This window comes from Malania oleifera, chromosome 2 (genome assembly GCF_029873635.1).
Source record: "Malania oleifera isolate guangnan ecotype guangnan chromosome 2, ASM2987363v1, whole genome shotgun sequence".
NCBI lineage: Eukaryota > Viridiplantae > Streptophyta > Magnoliopsida > Santalales > Ximeniaceae > Malania > Malania oleifera.
In genome coordinates this window covers 126,197,174-126,221,918 of record NC_080418.1, presented here as the reverse complement: position 1 = coordinate 126,221,918, position 24,745 = coordinate 126,197,174, and the positions used below count along the sequence as shown (strand labels likewise).

Here is a 24,745-nt window from a genome sequence, read left to right as displayed (position 1 = left end):
TTTCCAACCTTTCTATTTTAGCAAGGGCATAAGTTAAGTCTTGAGTTAAGACTTGAACTTGGGCTTGAAGTTCATCTATAAGGGCATCATGGTCTATGTAAGTCCTACGACTTTGATAACGGTTCCCAGCTCTAGTTGCCATCAAAACATAACAACACAAGGGTAGCTACTCACGGCTAAAGAAGAGACTTTAAGGGTTTAGCCTAACTAAACCTAGGCTCTAACCTAGGGTCTGATACCAAGATGATGTAGGACAGGGTAGGGTGACCTAGTTCGACGAGTTTCAACCCTTAATCAACACATATATAAGAAACACTTTATAATAAGAATTGAATCAACCAAACTTACTTATAATAAATCATGCTTTATCTCACATGTCCAAGGATTTTGAAAAGGTATATAGTTTAATTCGAAATCCAATCTCAAAAGGTTCTTTCACAAGTATAAAGTAATATTCTATGAAGATTCTATTCAATCATTCAAGAATATAAGTCTATGTTATCACAATAATATTCCCACAATTGTCAAGCAAATAATTGTATCAATCCCAAAAATTTAAAGTTCTGGGTGTCTACAGTCGATTGGTATTAAAGGTCAGTCGCCTGAAGAATTTGTAAATTGAATTTTGAGGAGGCAGAACTGGGTCAGTCGACTGATCTAATGGGGTCAGTCGACTTTCTGAGATTTATAGCAAAATATCGAGAGCAATAAAAGGGCAGTCGACTGATCTTTTGCGGTCAGTTGCCTGACCTGCGACAAGTCTAAAATATTAAGCTGATTTCAAGGGATTTGTGCAGCTAAAACTTATAGGATGTTAAAAAAGGATTCTTAAGCAAATTAGGGATTGATTAAGAATGATATTACCATGGAAAATGCGGGATAACTTACCAAAGATCACCACGAATCTGTAGCACAACCAATAAATCCTTAAATATCAATTGAACAAGTGAAGATGCTATAGCAGTTTGTGTATAATAGCGTGAAAAGATATTAGATGGTGAAGATGTGTTGGATAAGTAGTGGTTTCACACCACCTGATCTCCGAGGAGAACTGACGTAGCCTCTCACCACTCAATCACTAAGATCATAACAAAGCTTAAAGCTTACAAAGGCAAAGTGTTCTAAAATTCAATATTACTTAACTTAACTTAGTTCTGCTCTATATAAACTAACATGGGGATAGGGAAGACACAACAATAACACTTATGGCACTTCCTATACAAGCATAGGAGACACACACTTAATGCTCACAAATTACAAACTCATTAACTCACACAATTTTCTAAAAAAATAAATATCTAACACAACTTACAACATGGCACATGCAAGCAAGCTGTATTGCAAGGCTGCTAAATAAATGTAAGACAAGTTAAAAGGAGGCCCAAGCTATGTGGGGCCTAGAGGTGCCGTGTGGGGCTCAACGGGTCTGTGTGGCGCCCATAAGGGTCTTGAGCTTGGAATTGCAAAATCACAACTCGGGTCTTCTTTATGTTGAAAAGTCTTCAAGTACTTCCATAAGTTCATGCAACAGTTAGCAAACATTGTGGACATCCGAGGGCCATCCATGCGTCACCTTGTCGGCGAACGAAAGGGGAATGGCTGTTGATCTCCATCATGAAAGAAAGAATTGAATGCTCCAAGAAATGGCTAGAATAATGCTTAATGAACATAAACTTCCAAAATATTTTTGGGCTGAAGCCATTAGTACAACTTGCTATGTTAGTAACCATGTTATTATTAGATCCGACATAACCAAAACTCCATATGAGATATGGAAGGGTAGAAAACCAAACATCTCACACTTCAAGGTCTTTGGATGCAAATGCTTTATTTTAAATGATAGAGACTACTTAGCAAAATTTGACTCAAAATCCGATGAAGGGATTTTCCTAGGGTATGGAATGAATAGTAAAGCTTATAGAGTATTTAATAAAGGACCCAAACTATTTAAGGGTCAACACATGTTGTTTTTTATGAAACTAACCCATATGCACCCAAAGTAACATTTGACTTGGATGATCAAGTGACTACCATGAGAGTTGAAAGGGAACTTGAGCAACTTAAGATAAATGATGAACAAGATGAAGATTCGCAAGAAATAAAAAATGATCATCAAGAGTCATCACCTAAGGAAGAATCTATAAGACCTGAAGAAGAAAATCAAGAACTCCTTAGGGCATGGAAATTCGTTAAAAAGCACCCAACTAATCTAATCATAGGAAATCCATCCCAAGGAGTTAGTATTAGGTCTCACTTGAAGAGTGGATGTAATCATATAGCCTTCGTGTCCCAAATAGAGCCTAAGAACTTTGAGGAGGCCGAAAATGACGAGAATTGGATCATTTCCATGCAAGAAGAACTTGAACAATTTGAAAGAAACAAAGTTTGGGAATTGGTTCCTAAACCCAAGAACACATCGATAATTGGCACAAAATGGGTATTTAGGAACAAGAAAGATGAAGATGGAAATATTGTGAGAAACAAAGCAAGATTGGTTGCACAAGGGTATATTCAACAAGAAGGAATTGATTACGATGAAACTTATGCCCCTATAGCAAGAGTTGAGGCTATTAGGATGTTGCTTGCTTTTGCATGTTTCAAAAATTTCAAATTATTTCAAATGGATTTCAAGAGTGCATTTCTAAATGGATATATTAATAAAGAAGTTAATGTTAAACAACCCCCATGTTTTGAGAGTCATACTCACCCTTAACATCTATTTAAACTCTCAAAAGCCCTACATGGACTTAAGCAAGCACCAAGAGCATGGTATGAACGTTTAAGCAAGTTTCTCTTGGAAGATGGCTTCACAAGAGGACAATTTGATACTGCCTTGTTCTAGAAACATAAAGAAAATGATATGCTTGTCGTACATATTTATGTACATGATATCATTTTTGGTGCTACGAATGAAAATATGTGTAAAGAATTTGCCCAGACTATGCAAGAAACATTTGAGATGAGTATAATGGGAGAATTGACATTCTTCCTTGGCTTGTAAATAAAACAGATGAAAAATGGAATATTTTTTAATCAAGCTACGTACATAAAAGACATGCTCAAAAAATTTGGTCTAGAAATTGGAAAAACTAAATCAACTCCAATGAGCTTAACAACAAAGCTTGATAGTTATGAAAATGGCCAAGAGGTTGACCAAAAAATGTATAGAGGGATGACTGGTAGTCTACTTTACCTAACCTCCAATAGCCTGGACATCATGTTCAGTGTATGCTTATGTGTTAGCTTCTAATCATGTCCCAAAGAGTCTCATCTCAATGCCGTCAAGAGAATATTTAGGTATCTAGTAGGAACATATGACTTAGGGCCCTTCTACCTTAAGGAAGCTCCATTCGATCTCATCTACTATTCTGATGCTGACTATAAGGGATGCAAAATCGATAGAAGAAACACTAGTGGTACGTGTCACTTTCTAGGACACTCACTTGTTTCATGATTTTGCAAGAAGCAAACCTTAGTTGCCCTTTCAACCATCGAGGCTGAATATATAGCAGCCGGTAGTTGTTGTGCTCAAGCATTGTATATGAAGTAGAAACTCGAGGATTTCAAAATTTTAATAAAGGGAACACCAATCCATTGTGATAATACTAGCACCATCAGCATCTCGAAAAACATGTGCCTACACTCTAGGACAAAAAACATTGAGATCCAGCACCACTTTATTCAAGACCATGTGCAAAAAGGGAACATTGAACTAGTTTACATTAACACTGAAAAATAATTGGCCGATATCTTAACAAAACCCATTAATGAGGAGAGATTCTGTAAAATTAGACATGAACTAGGAATGTGTACTCCTCAAGACATCTTTTAAAATTGTGAGGATCATTATGCATATTGCAAAAAGGGGAGCTGGTTTGGTATAGGACCGAACTGTCGATGATTTTAGGAAACCTAGAAAAATTGTCAATGGTTTCAGAAGGGCCAAGCATCTTTAAATTGCAAAAATCCTAATTTTAAAAAGCCATCACCTCCTCATTTTTGGTCTCTCGACCACCGCTCTCTCCAAACCATCTCCAAACTCCTCTGACCCGTGCTAATCTTTATTCTCCATGGCTCCCAAGCACGCTAGAAATGAAGCTAGCTCATCTAGAAGGAAATCCAAAGCAGCTGCTCTGGAACCCTCGACCTTTCTGACTTCCAGCTCCTCCTCTTCATAATCTAAGGAATCTGATCCCTCTCCTCAGGCTACAGAACAATGGAAGAAGTTCTTTGAGGAATGTCAAATCCTATTTACATCCTAGGAAGCTTGCCGTTGATACCAGTTTGTCATATCCAAACAGAACATTGTAAGTAGCAAAATTGTTCCGATGACTTTCTTTCAAACACATTCTCCTACTTTCACCAATAAGTTTAGGAGAATTGGTTGGGAATTTCTTATGACATTCAATGACTCCATATACCCTAAGTTAATCAAAGAATTTTATGCAAATTTTAATTCCAGCACTCCTAAGGAACCTGCACATTCTATGGTTAGGGGTGAGGAAATTCCTCTGGACGCAGAGTCACTATGTGAGATACTTAAGCATGACCGATATGATGTTACCAGTCTACCTAGCAAAGGCTGGCCAATGCATAGTGAATGATTTGACTCTCATCAAGCGTTAAAACTAGCAACTGACAATCCTCAGATTCCGGCAATAGCAAAACCTAAAGCTAAGGATTTAACTATAGAATTTTGGGTTTTGTATCATATGATCACATACAATGTCCTCCCTAGACATGGTGGACGCGACACCATGACACTTGCTGATGTCTTCATGATGTATTGCGTATGGCATGACTGTGGGATTGATCTGCCTTCTATCATTGTGCACGTCATGGAAGACTGCTCGCGCAAAAAGACTAGATGTCTACCTTTTGGTCATCTCCTTATAGCTATCTTTTTTCATTATGATGTACATTATGCATGTGCTAAAGAGGAAATACCTAGATCAGAAGATAAATATTCTGAAGTCACCTTGCATTGTATGCATTTTTTCAAGGATGAACAAAGATCAAATTGGATAAAATCACATTAGTAGCAAGTGCCCATTATTAAGGAAGAGGAAGCAATGGCAGATAAGGACGCAACGACAAGAGACCATAATGCATTCATGGACATACCAAAGGACCTTGAGCCTACAAATGCATCCCTTATGCAATGCCTTGATAGGATGGAACGGGAAAATTGTGTTCGATTTGACTCAATAGACTCCACTCTAGCGGTTATCCTCAATTGCCTCAACCACAACCCATAGGAAGCTCTCAATTCTTTTTAATGATGGCAAAGGGGGAGAAAAGAATGGTGTTTTTGGAAGAAAGTTTGGTGTTGTGTCTTTGCTGTGCTAACTGATATTTAACTTAACATTGGATACCTTTTTACTTATGTTTGACACTCATATGTTTCTTTTTGTATTAGAATGTGTTGTTTGCATCATTGGCTGATTTGATGCAATGTTATTTGGTGTTGTTTCTTTGCTGCGCTGACTGATATTCAACTTAACACTAGACACTTGTTTACTTACGTTTGGCACTCGTATGTTTCTTTTTGTACTTGAATGTGCTGTTTGCATCATTGGCTGATTTGATGCACTATTTTGAACTGATGAAAGCTGTTGAACTGTTAAGCATAGTACATGCTCTTGGTAAACAAACATTCTTGTGGATACCATTGTGCCAAAATGATCTTTCATGCTTTTGTTTGGATATGGTAAACATTGTTTGATTCTCACGCTGAACTGTTTAACTTCTGATGAAGTTCTTTTTCTATTGAGATATACTAGTTATATTCATTTTGCTTAATTGTTGAAAATACTGGCTATTGCTGGAAATATTGCTGACCTGTTGAACAAACTTGTATTGAACTGCTTGTTTTGGACATACTGATTGACATTGGGAATACTGTTGAGATGTTGGATATACTAAACTGTACTATTGGATATACTGATTTTTTTTTAATAATGCTTTCAAACCATGCATATAGTGCATACAGTAAGTGTCACAACCTGAAAATTTTGCTCTATATTGTTATTATTATTTTTTAGTTCTTTTTTTAACTGTAAATATAAATATAGAAATATGTCTGCTCTGATACCACTATAACATCCACATAATCAACCTGAACCCAAAGTGGGGTACCGGGGATGTACCTGTCCATTTATATATATATATATATATATATATATATATATATATATATATATGCATACTATCTATGCAGCAGAAACATAATATACCTGAACATTATATACAATACCAGAGTTCTAATATCTCCATAAATATACATGAACGTCCCCAAAAATCCATAAAAACGTCCTAGGAGTTATACAAAACATATCTTCCAACTCAAAACACTTACCCTGAATCTAGGACTATACCAACACCTCCTCCTCTACCGCGGAGTTCGCTCCACTCGTCTGTATGGATCTCCTGAAATGTTTGAATTCTTGGGGTGAGACACCTCTCAATGAGTGGGAATAGGTTATTATCAATGTGTGGCATATGAGTTTCAGTATTCCAAAATACAATCATTATTTACCTTTTCTATCACTGTGAAATTATGTAAAACTGTAAACACATATATATACAAATATATTTCAAATTTACATACCTTCCTTTTTCATCATACTCTGTATAAAATAATAATTCTGTATAAGTAAATACGCAAATATGCATAGAAGAACTGATATGGATGGATAAACAACAATGTCATGTATTAATCTCGCATGATCCGGGTTGTGTGACCCATAGGATGGACCTAGCCATGGTTGGCCTAACTAGGCTTAGTCAACTATATTTGTAACTATGACTGTGAGTACGATTGGCCTACCCAGCTGGTCCGGACTCCAGGGGGTAACTCTACACTTCAATGGCACAATCGACTGTATACCACCAACCCTCTATCTGAGAAGTGTGGCTGCATTGGTAACTATGGGGCTGCAGTACCGTGCCTAGCTATGGTCCATCAGGGTTCTAAAACCATATAATGCAATTTCCAAAATAATATAATAACATGATTTTATTTCACAAATTAATATAATCTGTTATACTATAAATTTGTACAACATATCTAAAATACTGTAATGCTATATAAAATATTGTTCTGTAGTCCTATAAAGGACGCTGTAATACTGTGTAAAGCTATGTACTATAGTCCAATAAAGGATGCTGTAATACTATGTAAAGCTCTGTAGTATAATCCAATAAAAGACATTGTAATACTGTGTAAAGCTTTGTACTATAGTCCAATAAGGGATGCTGTAATACTATGTAAAGCTCTGTACTATAGTGCTATAAAGGACGCTGTAATACTGTGTAAAGTTCTATATTGTAGTCCTATAAAGGACGTTGTAATACTGTGTAAAGCTCTATAGTGTAGTCTTATAAAGGACGCTATAATACTGTGTAAAGCTTTGTATAAAAATTTATATAAAGCTTTGTCATACTGTAGCTTTGTATAAAACACTATTTAACTTTAATACTGTATAAAACCATACTTCTGTCTATAAATACTTTACCATAAAAACTAACAACTATAATTATACATAGCTTTCATACTCATGCCACACAGACTGAGTGATAACTTTTACTCTAATATTCTATTGAAAATATTGGTATAACCATCTCTAGGGTTTTACTCAACCCAATAACCCAAATTTTCTCAAACATACATATATCATTTCAAGTTTCCATTCCCACAAATCTATATACTCAGGAAATCATATTTATATATTATTCAAAAATCTCATACTATATTTCAATCAGCTAAATTTTCAAAAACTCCTGACATAAACTATTCCCCTTACCTGTTTCCTAGAGCTATGCCTGCAAGGATCCCAAAACTATGTCTGCGGCGCTCACATAAATCCTGTATTCATATACCCTAACTCAACCAGCTGATCCCCAGAATATTTACTATTTTAATACTCCTATGCTTATACTCTTCCTATAATTAATTAAACCTAAAAAACACTTCCTTACCCTGGTTTTGGAGTGGTGCCTGGAATCCTCAACCAGTGAAACCGCTCGATTAACCTGCAAAGAATTGTTGCCGTGATCTTGAAATAATGTTTATTAGCTTATTTGGGCTTGTTTCAGGAGGAAAATCGAAGAGAGAGAGTATTAAGGTCACAGTCCTAAGAGAAAGGGAGGAGAGAGTTTTGTTTTTTTAAAAGAAAATGACTTGAATGCCTTATATAGGCTTGTTGGAGCAGGGGAAACTGTTTTGGCCTTTTTAACCAAACCATTTTTATTGTTTTACCTTTACCTGACTATGATAACTCAAAACCGTCGATGATTTTCTGAGCTCATCCCTAACCATCGATGGTTTGGTCTTCACCAGACCAATTTTCCTCTTTTCTTTATTATTTCATTAATCACTATTTTTCGGGTCTCTACAGTAAGGGGGAGGAATTATTCAAACTTTTCAAACAAGTATGCATATTATGAAAGGGAGCATTTTTACGAAAAATCTTTCAAAAGAACACCAATGGTTTATCATCATCAAAAAGGGGGAAAATGTTAGCCTTAGTGGCTAAAGTATCCCAATCCAGTTAATTATGATGATAACAACCCATTTATGACCCTCAGGAGTAACCAACCTATGCTCTCTAGTTCAGTAATGGACAATAGGTTGATACTAAAGCAAGCATAAGGATAAGATGAACCTTGATGAAGTAATGAGCAAAAGCATACACAAGGAATACTTAAGGCACAACCAATCGAAGTCTACGTGAAGTCTTATATGTATTGGGTTGTGTGCGAGGTAGGAAATTCTTGTAACTCTTGTGGTATGATGTTGGTAAGAATATTTAGCAAGAGTTTAGCAATTGCATTTGCATGATAGTTTATAAGATATCATTAACAAACTTAATGAGTTTTCAAATACATTTTTACAAGATATCCTATACTTAAACAAATATTTATAAGGACGAATTTTAAACAAGATAAGCATTTTAATATCTCACAAAATTGATCCCCATCTTGTTTAAACAATGGTTAAGCACCCAAAAGAAATGGATCATCTCAAGTTTTTGGACCGTTTTCAGAAAAGGGCCTAGCCTACAGAAAACCGTCGACGATTTGGGAGAACCCAGAAAAACTGTCAATGGTTTTGTACAGAGGTAGACTGTAATAAATGCGTTGAAAACAGCTAGTTTTTGATTTGTCTTGCCTCAATAAATGCCAACGACTAGCCACTCCTTGGTAATAAATATACCCCTTTAGCATTCTTGGCTACACATCATTTGCAACAGAGAGTAGTGTGAGGTTTATACTTGTATTATCAATTCAAGAAGGAGCATTTCATATTGTATCTACTTGCTTTGATTCATTGTATTTAGAGGTTCTTTGTGAACCATTGGTAAGGTGGTTCTTGGTGAACACCTTCGTGGAGCTCTTGGTGAGTAGTTGGGATAGGTTCTCGTATTGTAAAGGCTTCTCCGATTTGAAAGGAGATTGTTTAGTGGATTTGGAAATCTTTGGCTTGGAGCTAAGGCATAGACGTAGGCTTGAAGCCGAACCACGTTAAATCTTTGTGTTGAGCTTCTCTCTCCCTCATCTATTTATTTGTTTGTGTTTATTTGCTTTGAAATAATTGTGATATATTTCACTTGCTTCTTGCCTAGTTATTTTTTTTTTGTAGAAAAATTTATATATTTGTGAAAGACGTCTATTCACCCCCCTCTAGATGTGCGCTTGGACGGACACTTTTCTCTCTTTACTTTCCATGTGAGCCCGTAATGAAACTAAGTTGAAATATTAAAAGTTTGTTTGGTATTGTTTTTTGATTTACGTTTTTATTTTTGTCTTGGTATGATGGATAAATAGATTATAAAAATGCATTTGTTTATATTGCTATTTTTTTAATTTTAAGTTTTCAACTATTTAAGAAAAAATTTAAAACTAAATTTTATGTTTTTAGTTTTGATAACCTATTGCTATAATATATTGGTATAAAAAATTAACTTTTGTGTAGTACATAATTTATTTAATAATTTTTAATGAAATTAAAATTAAGTTATCAATGAATTTAAAATATAAATAATCAATAATTTTAAAAAGTTAAAAAATAATAAAATCCACTTGAAAAAATATTTTTAATATTTTTCAATTGTTATGTATAATAAGATTGTCCTAGTAAAATGACTAATAAAAAATAAAAATTACATAAAATAATTATTCTAATTTTTATTTTAAATTTATATTATTTTAATTATATTTTTAATTATTCAAGAATAAAAATAAATATTTGTTCAATTCAATTTTAATATATTTTAATTTTATAAATATTAATCATGCATGTTCTTGGTTTTCGATTTTTTAATTTTTTGTCCCCCTCATATTCAAAAAAATTAAATGAAAGCCCAAACCACTTCAGAAAAGGAAAGAAAGGAAACGAGAGAACAGAACAAAACAAAAACACTCGGAAGCACCATCTGCTTGAGCTTGGCAGAGTGGGCGAAAATTGCAGGAAAACACAGGCGAATCAAGCAGAAACACAGAAACCGAAAACCTAGAAGTACCTCTACCTTCTCATCGCAATGGCGGTGGATATGAAGATCGATTCTATGCTATTTCAGAGCCTCAAACTTGACGATCCCATTTGGCTACCTCCGAAAACTTGGGAATCTATCCCCTCCGAGAGCGGACGAGCACACGCCAGTGCTTCTACTTCTAACTCTTCTTCTTCTGGCCAACAATGTCTCTACGATCCTTCTACAGTCTCCGTGAGTGAACTAATTCAATTTGATTATCTGGTTTTGAATTTTATGAAAATTGAATCATAGCCTCTGAAACTGGGTTTGAAAATTGACACAGGAAAAATTTATAAGCCTGTGCCTGTCACTGTTAATGTCGTACAATTATCCCTACTTTATAATTATTTGTTAAGACATTCATGGAGGGTGTCTTTGCGCTCCAAATTATAACAAATGCTCAATGCATCCCCCCCAACCCCCCACAAAAACATTTTTCAGCAGGTGGCAAAATTTCTTATGCATTTAAGCATTTTTGGGATGCTTCTTGCCATGTTTTAGTGTTAGATATATGCATAAAAAAATTGCAAGAAAAAGTGTAGCATGGATCAATGCAAGAGAATTAGGTGGTAGAACATAAGGGGAGAAAATAACAAATTTTTTTTTAGAAAGATTCTACTTGGACAATAGGAGATAGCATAGACAAACGGTTCTTTGTAGTAGGATAGCTACTTTTAGTTAAATCTGGAAAGATTCTTGACTAGAGAACTGTTGGTGGGATCAAGATGTCCAAAAAGCTATGAAGGCAAAGAGAATGTTGCTTAGGATGTAGTAAAAATATAAATACAAAACTTTGAAATGTATTGAGGCAGAAAGATGCAAAAAAAGGCTGTTAATGAAGTTAAATATAGAGCATATATGCTAGATTAGGTAAAATAGAAGGGGAAGAGTTATATTTAAACTTGCTAGAGCTGGGGACTAAAAGGGTAAGGAGTTAGGTAATTTTAGATGTATAAAAATGTGGCTGATAGTGTGTTGGTTAAAGAAGAGGACATAAAAGAAAGATGGCGATATTACTTTAATAAGCTATGTAATGAAAACAAAGTAAAAGACTTAAACTTAGAATTGACAAATGGGGAAAAGGTTAACATTTTGAGATTTATTTGATTGCATTTTAAAAAATATGAAAAATGGAAAAACTATATGAATGTATGACAACCCAATTGAAGTTTGGAAATGCGTAGGTGGTAACAAGATTATTTGGTTAATTGATTCATTTTACTCAATTGTAAGAACTAAGAAAATGCTAGATGAATGAAGAAAAATCACTTTAATACCTATATACAAAGATAAAAAAGGAGATATTCAAAATTGTAATAACTATCATGAAATTAAACTTTTGAGTCAAAAATTTTGGAAAAGGGCAATTGAATGAAGACTAAGGTTAGAAAAGAGTGTTTTGGAAAAGTAATTTGGTTGTATGCTTAGGAGATCAACTATGGAATATATCTATTGAGGAGTTTAATGGAAAATTTTAGGAAAAAGAAGAGAGACTCACACATGGCCTTTATTTTCTTGGAGGAATTCTATGATATGGTAGCAAGGGAAGTTCTATGGTAGGTTCTACAAAAAAAAGGGGGTGTGCAGTAGGTACAGTAATGTTATTAAGGATATGTACAATAGAGCAACGACTAGTGTAGGACTACAACAATTTCTAATCACAATAGATGCATAGGATTTGTTTCAAGCCTTTATTTTTTAGCATTAATCATGGGTGAGCTTACTAGGAGTATCCAAAATGAGGTTCCATGGTGACATTGTTAGCAGATGATATTATCTTGATTGATGAAATTAGAGGTGGAGATGGTAAAATCTAAATTAGAATTATGAAGAGACATTTAGAATCTAGAGTGTTTAAGATAAGTAGAAATTAGATAGAATATATGAAATGTAATTTTTAGTCATGATAGGAGGAATACTGAAGAGAACATTAAACTTGATGGTCAAGTATGTTTGATAGTCATGCATTTTTACCCTTTCTTAAATTTTTGGTGTTGGGGAGATTTGGCGCCTTGAATTAAAGAGGAGCTAAAGAATGTCTGATAGTCATGCATTTTTCCCCCTTGCTTAATTTTTTGGTGTTGGGGAGATTTGGCACCTTGAAATAAATAGGAGCTAAATAGCAAAGTAATGCAGATGCATTGAAAGATAAGTTGTTGTTTGAAAATTCCATCAATTTTTGAGAATATGCTGTTGACATAATTTCAAGAATCCTTCAAATTGTAGTTTGGAGCCTACTTTTCTGTCTATCAACATTGTAGGATGGTCTGTTATCAGTTATATGACTCAAAAGTAGCATAACACAGTAATGCAATATGACAACCTTATAACACGCAAATGAGTTAGGGTCTGAAATTCTGACAACCTCTGTAGTACTGTAATCGGAAGATTCCTATATTTCTATTCCCACTCAACCAACCATCCATCCACCCACCCCCTGGGTCTCCCCTGCCCCAGGAACAATTTGGTGTGTTTATAATTACTTGAACAGCTCACTGTCCATCGAAAACAGCAATAATAATATTCTGTCATCAATTTAATGCTTTGTTTTCTTCAAATAAACTTCTATGGTATTGGAGTGAAAGCTCTAAATTGTTTTTTATGGAGTCGTGACATTTGAACTTCTTCTCATAGGAGGCAAGTTTGGTGAGGCTGGTGATGAATGCAATGTATGGTGTACAATCGGCTCTTGTCAGTATTGAAAAGCTTTCTGCAGCATTTTGTTCAGATCCTGCAGACAGAACAGTCCATCGAATTTCAAGCTTGTGGAACCGATCTTTGAGCACTCATGCTTTGGGAAAGTTACTGAAATCCATGGGCTGCTCAGGATGTGTAGTTTTTCTTCTCCGTGAATTTGTGGATTATTTTAAAAATGTGATGCATGGCAATGCCAGTGAGAATCGAGTGAATTACAAAGCAGCTCGAAATCAAAATCATTGTGACAGTAAAGTGGGGGAGGCAAAGTGCCCTTCGTACAGTCTTGTTAGTCAGGCATTTGCTGTCGCTGTGGGAAAGGTTCTAGAAGGTTACATCTGTGCATTGGATACACTGTATACATCAGTTGGTGTGCGGTATTCGTCGAAGAATGTTGATGCACCTTCTTGTTCTTCTTCTGGACTAGGCTCCCTCACAAGTATAGTGCATTCTGAAGTTACACTATTGGAGGTCTACTTGCACACAAAGGAATTGAGAACCCAAATTCAGGCTATTGGAAACATTTGCAACATATATCATCTAGCTTTTTGCTTTCCTGAATCTTCTGTTGAAGATTTAATTGGTAAAGCAAACATAGAGTTTCATAACTTCCCTAGAGCTGGAGATCTGCTTACTTATTTGTACACTCAGCTACAGGTCAGATTAGCTTAAAATCACCAGCATGCTTCTTCTTTTTAATCTTCTCAATTCTCATTCATTTTCAAGTGCTTTTTCTCATTTCCCTGGAAGATATGCCTGCTAAAGATTTTGTAAATTGTTAAGGTTCCCACTGCATGGCAGAAACATGAAGTTAACTACATGAAACACAACAGCAATAGAAAACAGACAACTAAGCCTTTGTCCTGACTATTTGGGGTTGGATACATGTTTTTTTTTTCCCCCTCCATTCAGCTTGAAGTAAGGCTATGTACTACAGGCACTTCTCCAACGGAGCTATCTCATTGTTGGACATGTGTCAAAGTGTTGGACATAACCAAGCTTGGGCACTCCTCTGACACCTGTCTGTTCTTCTACATCTTAAACACAAAAATGGCATATTATTATTAGACTTCTGTTTGTTTTATTCATATATCATAAAATAATATGATCAATCAATCACAATTTATTTAAAATTGTATCCTATCTAAAAAAATTATTTAACATTTTACCAAACTTGATTACATATATGGTTGAATATGTTGTGTATTGAGAATCTCTTTGAATATAGTGTTATATAAATGTTATAAATTATAAAGCCAATATTTACCATATGGAGTGTCCTCACACGTATGAGGAGGGATCCATTGATATATCTTTTTGTACAATTTATAATTCATTAATTGTCAGTGTGGTTGGAGAAAAGTGGAGAGAAGAGAAAAGAAATGGGTTTCCCTCCACTTCTCTTGTTTGGTCAATGTAAGAGGGAGATAAGTGGAGAGCAAAAACATTGAAAAAGTAGATTCTTTTTTCTCCTTCAAATTTGAGAGATGGATAGAAAAAAAAGACTAAAACAGTGGTGGAAAACTTTAAAAGGCCCTGTGGGGGATGTTCTTGTATATGGAAATTGACTTTTGTCTTCTTTACCCATACTTCTCACCACTCTCTCTCTTATTAAAACCAAGTAAGGTAAGGTGGAGAGACAAGATTCTTTTCTCTTCTCATCTCTACTAGAAGTTACTTTTCTCCTCTCCAATTTTTCCAAGCAAATGGGCTGTAAATCAGCCATTAGATTTAGTTTTGTGTAGATTTTCTCGTCTTAATATATCTTCTTCTTTTATCTCAAAAAAGAAAAAAAAACTGTTCATGTAGATCATATAGTATCTACTTGATTGAATATGAGTATTTGTTTTCTTAATACCATTAATTTTTAACAGTTAAATTTGCAAATTAAGATATCAGTTGTTCAATGGAGCTATTAAATATATCAAATTGACCCGTCAATTGATGTGTATGTTATGTATGAATAGATTATTATATCTAACAATTAATTCTATAAAAGATGGAATATGGATAAAATTCCAGTGTAAGAGTTAACTAATTCTACACTAGTGTTAATGGATCCTTTGTCTCTCTCTCTCTCTCTCTCTCTCTCTCTCTCTCTCATATATATATTTTTATTGTATATTTATTGCTGTGCCCTTGCAATATTTCAGCCACTATTTTTATAATTTGCTGTTTTTTACCCTCGTTTGGGTTGTGTCGTAATTATGTCCTTGCATATCTGCTCATGCTTCATAGATTTAAAGCCATCTCTTTTGTCTTGCTAAGTTTTCTTCTTAGGAGTTTCTCTTATCCTAATAGTGCCTTCTTTCTCTTTGTACATGTGTAAGCCATCTTAGTCAATATGCTATCAATGACTAGGTGGACATAATCCACAAAAATCATGATTTCATATCATTTACCAGACATGCTTATGTATTTCTAACACTGCAGATTAATTTTAGGCGCACCTTAGGCTTGCCTGAGGACATTACTCAAGACTAGACATGTGCAAAATGTCCTGGAGGCATAGTCTAAAATACCAAACTTTCAAAAGGCAAATGAATAATATTGTAACACATTTGTCCCAAGGTGTGCCTTCTGCAGTTTTTGGGCTTAGAAATTAGTTTGTGCATTTTAAAACAAATCTGGTTTTAAACTAGGCTAGCAAAAAATTAAATCAGATGCATATAAGAAAATAGGATGGAATGCTTTAATATGAATGAATCTCTAAAACTCTTTGAACCTAAACCTAAACATACTAAGCCTTAACTCCCACTAGGTGGTGTCGACTACATGAATCCTTTTCTAACAATTTACACGATCATAGGAAATTTCCTCTGACGAATCCAAGACTATTATCTTCTTACTCACTATCTCATTTCAAGTTATTTTAGGTCTAACTCTACCTTTTTTTCTGCCCCTCACGGTAACTAATTGTTTGTTCAATATGTATGTAATCATTTATACAAAATAAAATCCCAAAAAAAGTTAAGCCTTAACATCTTGAGGCTTATGTTCATTGTTCTTTGTGGACATCTTGTCCACAGACTTCTTGTACCTTGATTTGGTAATTAATAAACCCTTTTCTCTTATAAAAAAAAAACCTCAAGGCTTCTGCTTTGCTTCACGAGAGTTAAAATGCATTGCATTTCACCTTTGTCTTTTACAACATTGCTATGGATACATGCTACAAGAAGTATAACTCCCCACCAAAAGGAAAAAAGAAAACCAACACTACTAAAAAAGGGAAAACATATTGCTGATTGAATATTTGGTCGGAAAATTGTTTACTGATTGCCATATTGGTTAGTGTGGGAAAAGATTCTTTTTATGCCTTCTTTATGGTGTATGGGCTATGGAAATTTCAAGGGAATGTGTGTTTCAGAAGTCCAGCACGATTGCAAGTCTCTTCTTAGGGCATCTTGAGTTTTTTTGTTGTTTATTTTTGCCATTTTTTTTTTTTTTGGTTTTCCTGAGGATTATCAGACTTTGTTAAGGAGATGTCCTCACTCCTGCTTGTAAAATCTACCTTGCTTTAATGAATTTCTTTTTCTATCCAAAACAAAATTGTGTACTGATTGCCTTTCAATTTTTTCCCCTTTTGCACATTATTTGTGCTCCACTAATGAATATTTATGGCTTTTAGGTTGCTGATCCAGCACACCGTGCTCTATTGAAGTTTCTATTTCTCCGCTCTTGTGAACCATATTGTGGATTTATTAGATCCTGGATTTACAAAGCTGAGATTAATGATCCCCATAAAGAGTTCATAGTAGAATACGCCAACAATCTGCCTCATTATTCTTATGGTAAAGCTGGCATCTCTTTTGACTTCCCAGTGGCAACTGTTAGGGTAATTTTATTCATTGTAATTTAGAAGCTTTGGATGTATTATTTGTTTGAAATTCCATCTAAGGTTCATCCTTATGGTCTGGGACATTTCACCTCAGGAACAATGTGGTGTTGCTCTTCCCTGTTTTTTAAAGGAATTATTGGTTCCCCTTTTAAGAGCTGGTCAGCAGCTTCAAGTGCTGATGAAGTTGCTTGAATTGTGTAATTATGTTGCCTCTGGAGATAATACTTATGAGAATATCCTTCCCTGCTGGAGCAGTTTTTCAAGCAATCATCCTTCTTCTGCATCTCCACTGACTTTCATCAAGGAAAACATAGAAGACACGGTACTTGCAAGGAACAATTACTTCAAAAGGATGTGGCAAAAACTTGAAAATAGTTTGGCGAAATTAGAATTCAGATATCAACAGGTGTGTGCATCATAAGAAGCCAAGTTTCTTTTGATAGTGAATGGGTAAATGCTCCTTGGTGTAAAAAATTAACTAATAACGACATATGGTTATATTTTGGTAATTTTATTTCTTTTTTTACTTGTTACTTATCTCTGCGTCATGGTTGGCACCCCTTGGAATGTTACTGCTTTGTTGAGCTGTAACCCACCATATTATGTTGCATGCTAATTGCTATATTGCTATCTTTGCCATCTTTAAGTATTGGATTTCTAAGTTTAAACTCATAATTTTTATTAGAAAAAGATCCAAATTCATGTTTCTGCATACACTTATATTTGGGAGCGAACATAGTTTGGTTAAAGCATAATTTGATAATTTAATTTATCCCTCTGTAAGTTGTTTGTCATGCAGATTGTTTTTCTTGTTTTGAACCCTTCTACCATGAAACTTTTTCAATTTAGAACTTTTCTCATGGCAGCTGAATTTTGGAATTCAAATAGTTATGAGCTTTCATGCTTTTTTCTTTCTTTTCTTTGGGTGATCCTTTACAACTTCCATGTCAATCCATCTTTTTATCACATGCATATTTTTTTTTTATGCCCTTAACAAATTTATTATACCCACTGTACCTGGCATTCCCCCTGCAAAAAACAGCCACTTTGACATTTAATTTAAATTTGAAACCAGCCAGAGTCATGATATTTATCTGTTGTCTTGGGTATGTTATGACTTTACAAGGGTATTGGTTATATATGGAAATTTCGTTTCCTTTTTTTACTAGGCATTTGGTTTAGAAGATGGAATTCTATGCCTGAGAATAAATTGTCATTCCCATAGGAATAGAGGCCCTTTACTAAAGAAATAGGTGGATTACACATTTATGTTTTTTGGGGGCATATTGGATTCCCAAGGTGTCTTTAATGCCTGCGGCACAGTTCTTGGATGAACGAAGTGTGTGGGCATCTAGGATTCCCAACTCACATTCCTGGGAATCCTCAACGGTTTCTGAAACTAAAAGGCTTGTTAAAGTATTTTCCTGCATTGGTCTGTCATGCTGTGTCTAGAGATCTGTCATTATTTTAAATTCATGTAAAAATAGGAGAAGATACTTGGATATTTTTTCATATATATTTTCTTGTTTGATTTGTTAAAACATGTCATTGCTTCTGTGGCTGTTAGCTCTCTTCCACTCCTTTTTGAATTTTTTTGATTTGAGGACACTTGAATACTTATTAACTGGTCACCAACTTGTCCAATTGCTTTAAAGCTGATTTTGTTGTTCTGATGCTAATCAATTACCTGTTTACCTGATATTATTTGTCTTGCATACAAAATTTTCCCAGGTAGTTCCACCTGGCCCCACAAGACCTGTCGTTGGTGATAATAATAGGACTCTAAGCATCCCAGTTTCGTTTACAATGAGTGACAGTTTGATTTTTCCTCCAGCACACGACGCAGACTCAAATGTGTAAGCTCTCCCCCCCCCCCCTCTTAGAGTTGTGCCCTTGTGTGGGTGAGAGTAGGAGCATGTGCATGTACTCATATAGTCATATGCATGTGCAAGAAATCTAACAAACTTTGTCAACATCATTGGAGGCTAAAAATAATCAGCATGGTGATGTTCATATGGGCTTTAAATTCCTTCATTTTTTTTTCTGTGTTCTAGAATGATTTCTTTCAAATTTTGTTCCCTTTTTGGCTAATGTAAACCTCTACTGTGTGCTAGGGCTGTTGATGATGTGGATTCTGAGGCCTCTTACACAACAGATGAGTTCTCTTTTGTGGTAGATCCATCAGAATCATCTGAGTGCTCATCTCCAATCAGCTGTGAAGGGCTAAATGAGCCTGGCCATCCTACTAAGCTGGCTCATGGTTTGGTTGGGCCTGAAGAAAAATACTTCTCTGCCTTACACTTCTCTCCAAGTAGTACTATTGACAAGTCATTGCAAAAGCCTTCTCAAAGTGAAAAATCACATCCTGTGGATGGTAACTTGAGGGAATTTTGTGAAGGAAGAGATCCTGTTGTCCATTTTGTCAACTGTCATTATAAGGGAACAATTTTAAGTCACGTTTCCATGCCTCTTGAATCAGCGAAGCCAAATTGGTCACGAATGGCCAAAGCTCAGTATGCAGATTGTCAACCTATTATGAGTTGGCCACTTGGCAGCATCCTGAAAAATCCTTTTCATGTTGATAAAGGATTTGGAGGTAATACAATGTTACGTCCATCTGAATGTTCCCTGAATGAAAGCAATAGAGATATGGGAGTGTTGAAGGAAAGTGAATCATTTTTCAGCAAAATAACTGCTGATGACGATTCCCCAAAATTAGTAAAAACCTACAGGGATGAAACTGAAAATGGAACTCTTGATTCATTTATTTTGCAGTTGCAGAAGCTTAAATTCCATTGCAATTTTCTTAGCATGAACCCAATGCTGATGAAAAATGCATTCTTTCACTTACCAAGCGTGCCTGCAGAGATATGCTACACAGGCCATAGAGAAATTTTTTCTTGTTTTGACTTTTCGTCTGTGCAAAACCCTTGCAAAGCTTATCAGGAAAGATTGGCTGCTAATCGTAGGCATTTTTTTGGAGAAGACCTTCCTTTTTCTGCAGTTGCTAATGTTTGTGCTACTGGTAACGTGAATGATTACCCTGATAAAAAAGGCTCTGGTGGTGATGTTCCCTCTGCTGATTCGGATAACCAGAACTCAGCAGAAGTTATTTTGCCACATGTTTCTGAGGGGACTAGTTGGGAGAGTTCACCTGCAAGTTCCCATAGCACTGTCAATCATTCTGTTGGAGAGCACAGACAGAATTTGGTTGCTATGTTTGACATACCAGTTGATTTTATTATTGAAAAATGCCTACTGCAGGAAATTTTGCTTCAGTATCCTTTACTTTGTGCTAGATGCAAAGCAAAGTTTTTGTTTGGTTGTGTCAGTGGTTTATTATCTATTATATATTGCATTTTTTAGTTGATCAATGTTACACCCAGAAACACTGGGTGTATAGCAATTTGTTATATTTTTCTATACACTCGAGTGCTTGCATCCTTGTTTGTTTATGATTTCACCTTTGTATTGAACATAAATTGCTATATGTGATACAAAGAGATAGATAGCTATTCAAGATAACAATTTTTTTTTTTTTTTTTTCAAATATATATTTAAGGTATGACAACAACAACAACAAAACCTTAAGTCTTGGCTGTGTGAGTCCTTTTCCACTACCATGTTCAATCAAGAGCTACATTCTCCAATAGTTGGAGGGCCCTTTGAATATATCCTTACTTTCTCAATCTGGATTTTTCTAGGTCTATGCTTCTCCCCCGACTATCTTGAACCTGAATAAGATTATTAAGATCACTCCTGGGGAATTATTTGATCCATGTTGCAAATGCCCAAGCCATCTTAAACGTCCTGCTCTTCTACAATCACCATACCTTAGTGTACACGTGGTCATTCCTTACTTTTTTTTTTTTTTGAGTTTTACTGTCCCATTCAGTTTAATAGGCTCATTTTAGCTACACTTACTGTAGCCAAGGTGTAACAGCAGTTGGCCTCTGTGACAGAAGCCTGAGGTGTGGTCAATATATTGTTCAAACGTGTAGCTTGGGTTGCTGCAGCATAAGTGATTTGAGGACCACTCTCATCATCCACTATAGTTTTTTGCGAGTCATGAGTGGCATGTGCTCGGTCCTGCACTTTATGTTTATGCGTTGTTAGTTACCCAACATTGTGATCCATATAACATAGGTGGTCTTATAGAGGTATGGCATTGCACATTAGATATAGGCGGGTGACCTGCACACTTCTTTGCCTAATTTTTCTGCCCTCCTATAGTATATGTGCAGCATATTATTCATAGTGGACGAGCAGCGAAAATTTGGTGAGGATTTATGTTGTAGAGACTAAAAAAGTTTTATGTTTGGCCCTGAGCTACCTAATGCAGCTAACCCAGTTTATTTTGAGTCTTTGAGATTGGGAACAGTTTGGAGATATAATGTACAACAACAAAACCAAGCCTTAGTCCCACTAAGTGGGGTCGACTATATGAATCATTTTCCGCCAATTTATGCGATCATGGACCATTTCTTTTGATAGATTCAAGGATATTAAATCCTTACTCACTATCTCCTCCCAAGTTATTTTAGGTCTACCCCTACCCCTTCTACTGCCCCCCATAGTAACTAAGTCACTCTTCCTCACAGGTGCACTATAAGGCCTACGTTGCAAGTATCCATACCATCTGAGTCGTCCCTCCCTTATCTTCTATAGGAGTTATACCTAACTTACCGCGAATATGTTTATTCCTTAATTTATCTTTCAATGTTATACCACTCATCCATCTAAGCATTCTCATCTTAGCAATTTTTACTTTTTAGATATTATGTTTCTTCGTCCCCCAACATTCCGATCCATATAGCATAGCTGGTCTTATAGCTGTCCTATAAAACTTCCCTTTCAATTTTAAGGGTATTCTACGATCACAAACACACTTGAAGCACTTCTCCATTTTAATAAAGAGAATGTCAGAAGTGGGATTTGAACCAACGCCCTCTCTTGAGGACTAGAACTTGAGTTTGGCGCCTTAGACCACTCGGCCATCCTGACTTTTGGAGATATAATGTGCTGTGTAAAATTTAATGTGTTAATTTTGGAGTGTTTTCACATTCAGACTTGGTGCATTTGCTTTAGGGGCCAATATGGAATAGAAGGTTTTAAAGGTAGCATCAATGCTTAATGCACTTAATATGATTTTAGCTGGGTTTTAGATGGAGATGGCTTGATATTTACAAAATGGTCTTGAGGAATCTTTTTGGTATCTCAAATGATCAATCAGATGGTAAATTCAAGGTGGATGTTGCTCATAGAACTGAGCTGGAGTTTTGGGTGGCTGGTTTTCTAAATCTTATTTTCAAGAAAATTTTGCAGTATCACGAGACAATTACGAGGGTAGTAATGCTGTATGGAGAAGAAAGTTATATGAATAATTCACTACAAGAAAGGATCATTCTTGAGACTTATCCGCATGAAATGGAAGTATTAATATGGACAATGAGATGGTGTAAGATATTGCGAGTTGAGGGCTTTAAGGAGGTTAGTATCTAGAGGATCTGCATAAAGTTCAAAGAAGCTTGGAATTTCACACTGTTGTTGTGGACATGACCTCTGCTTATTTGACTTGGTAAATGGAACCTGGTTTCTGTTGACCTCACAATAGTTGGATGTGAAATTTTGGATGATATTTTGTATGCATCAGACTGAACTCAAGACATTGTTGTGGAGGCGGTTGTGCCTCAGAGGCACAAGGTTCCCATCAATGAGGCTGTAGCCTATGGGTTCAACATTTTGTGAGGAACTAGGGTGATGTAGGACAAGAAGCAAGACCTTGGGAAGATCCTTGTTGGAGAATAATTAAGAAGAATTGGGTCATGGAATTGTTTGGTTTAGTGAGTAGTAATTGTGTGCTACTAACTAGTATAGAATTATGCTTATTTGGGGGTTGTTTGTTGTATTTGTGTGTTCTACGGTATGTTTGTAATGTAATGTAGTTTTAGGGGTTTATATGTAATTCATGTAAAGAAGCGTTCTTATGAATAGTGTGTGAAAGCCATATTGTAAGCAGTTGTTGAATTTGAATTTAAGTGAACATGAGTTTCCCCCTTGTATCGCCTCTTTCCTCTCTTCCCCTTCCTTCCTCTCTTCAATTTTTTCTAATCTCTTCCATGGCTGCAGATCCTTGGGATGCTGCCCCTGCTTCATAGGGATAATTTTTATAGTTAAGAAAGAAAAAAAAAAAAAAAAAACAAACAAATGCAGTAAAAACCTAAACTGTGAACAGTTACAAACGCGGAAAAAGTTGGCATAAATTAAAGATAAGTGTAGAGTGTAGAGTAGTATGAAAAAATTGAATTGATTTATTTAGGAAATATGGTTTGATAACTTTGATAGTTCGATCGAGAATATTTAGTTTGTAATTTTACACTCTGACTTGGTATCAAATTATTTTATTTTATTTTATTTTATTTATATTTAGTTTGTAATTTTACACTCTGACTTGGTATTAAAATTTTTTATTTGATTTGATAAGTGTAAAGAAGTTCAACGAGATTGTAATGTTTGAAGGATGATTCTGGTTTGTGGTGATTCTTGTCACAGCACGGCCTTCGAATTGAAAGTGTCAAAACTGTGATTGAGATTGTGATTTTGACAGGTATGAATGAGATTCAGTTTTGATTGGATTTTATTTGTTCTTCCAAGGACTGTATGATAATTATATAGTATGATTATATGATAACATACATTTAAGGGCAGAAGTATTTGAACATCTCTAGTCCAGATGTATGATGTTCTACGTAAATTGGCCAGTCAGACATTTTCTCACTTGGGGAAAAGGAAAATTCATTTCTGTCTGCTGTGTTTATGTGATCCAATTTCTTTAAACTTAAAATTTCATGTAAAACTAGTAGATGGCCTAAAAATTTGAGGGACCGAATATCTTCTGCACAAATAATCAAAAGACTGAAAGGCATGCAGGGTTACTCTGGTATGTGCTTAAGATCAATGTTCATTGTATTAGTTTAATATTTTCAAATTTAATTTTTTTGTTTTTTTTTTTTTTGGAATGCCTGCATTAGTTGATTGGTCTCCACTGGGTAATGGTCGCTTGGTTATAGATTTTATTTATTATTAAAAGACGTGCAAATAATTGTAGTCAACATTTGGTTAGTTGTGCCATCCCAAAGAACATATACAATGTGTTGGATAGGAATTTTGAGATATTTTATATGTTACTTACATCCACATTTTGTTCCATACTTGACAGATTTTGTTTTTTAAAAAATTCAGAAAATTTGGGTAAAGTGGAAAGAAATAACTTTGACTTACAAAGCCCGTGTAACTTGAAGTTTAAGCTGCACCAATTTGAATGGTTTCTTTAATAAATAGGAAAAAGGCTGATGCAACACAAACTTCTGAAAATTTAGGGCTGTTTCGTTGTGGAAAACAGTTTTTATTTTCTATTTCTAATTTTCCAAATAATTAAAAAAATATCAGCTTATTTTCCAGTATTCTCAACATTTTTTTTCCAAGTTTCCTTTTCAAATATTTGAAAACTGGGAAAAATGGTGGCATTTTTGCTATTCTTTAGAAAACTGAATGAAAAATGAAAACCATCTTCGACGGCTGAACAGGCCCCTAGGTTTGCATTTTCTATATTTTTTACATGGAATATCTTGTAACTATTTTTTGAGGTAGTTTTTCTCCGAGAGGAAGAAATAAGAAA

General features: G+C 35.2%; 1 protein-coding gene and 1 non-coding gene across 4 annotated transcripts in view; one reads left to right on the top strand and one right to left on the bottom strand.

The window, feature by feature from the left end:
• Positions 1 to 10,388: 10,388 nt before the first annotated feature.
• The window catches only part of LOC131149621 (uncharacterized), a 42,906-nt gene continuing 28,549 nt past the window's right edge, over positions 10,389 to 24,745 (top strand). For all 3 annotated transcript variants that reach the window (XR_009135262.1, XR_009135263.1, XM_058100237.1), the window contains exons 1-6: positions 10,389 to 10,727; positions 13,170 to 13,886; positions 16,858 to 17,064; positions 17,162 to 17,473; positions 18,799 to 18,923; positions 19,182 to 20,345. Coding sequence is in view for 1 of the 3 variants with exons in the window: in XM_058100237.1 (XP_057956220.1) it covers positions 10,542 to 10,727; positions 13,170 to 13,886; positions 16,858 to 17,064; positions 17,162 to 17,473; positions 18,799 to 18,923; positions 19,182 to 20,345 (2,711 nt within the window). In the remaining 2 variants the exon portion in view is untranslated. The remainder of the gene's footprint in view (positions 10,728 to 13,169; positions 13,887 to 16,857; positions 17,065 to 17,161; positions 17,474 to 18,798; positions 18,924 to 19,181; positions 20,346 to 24,745) is intronic.
• On the bottom strand, positions 21,988 to 22,071 carry TRNAL-CAA (transfer RNA leucine (anticodon CAA)). Its single transcript has one exon. It is a non-coding gene; the product is annotated as a tRNA-Leu (tRNA).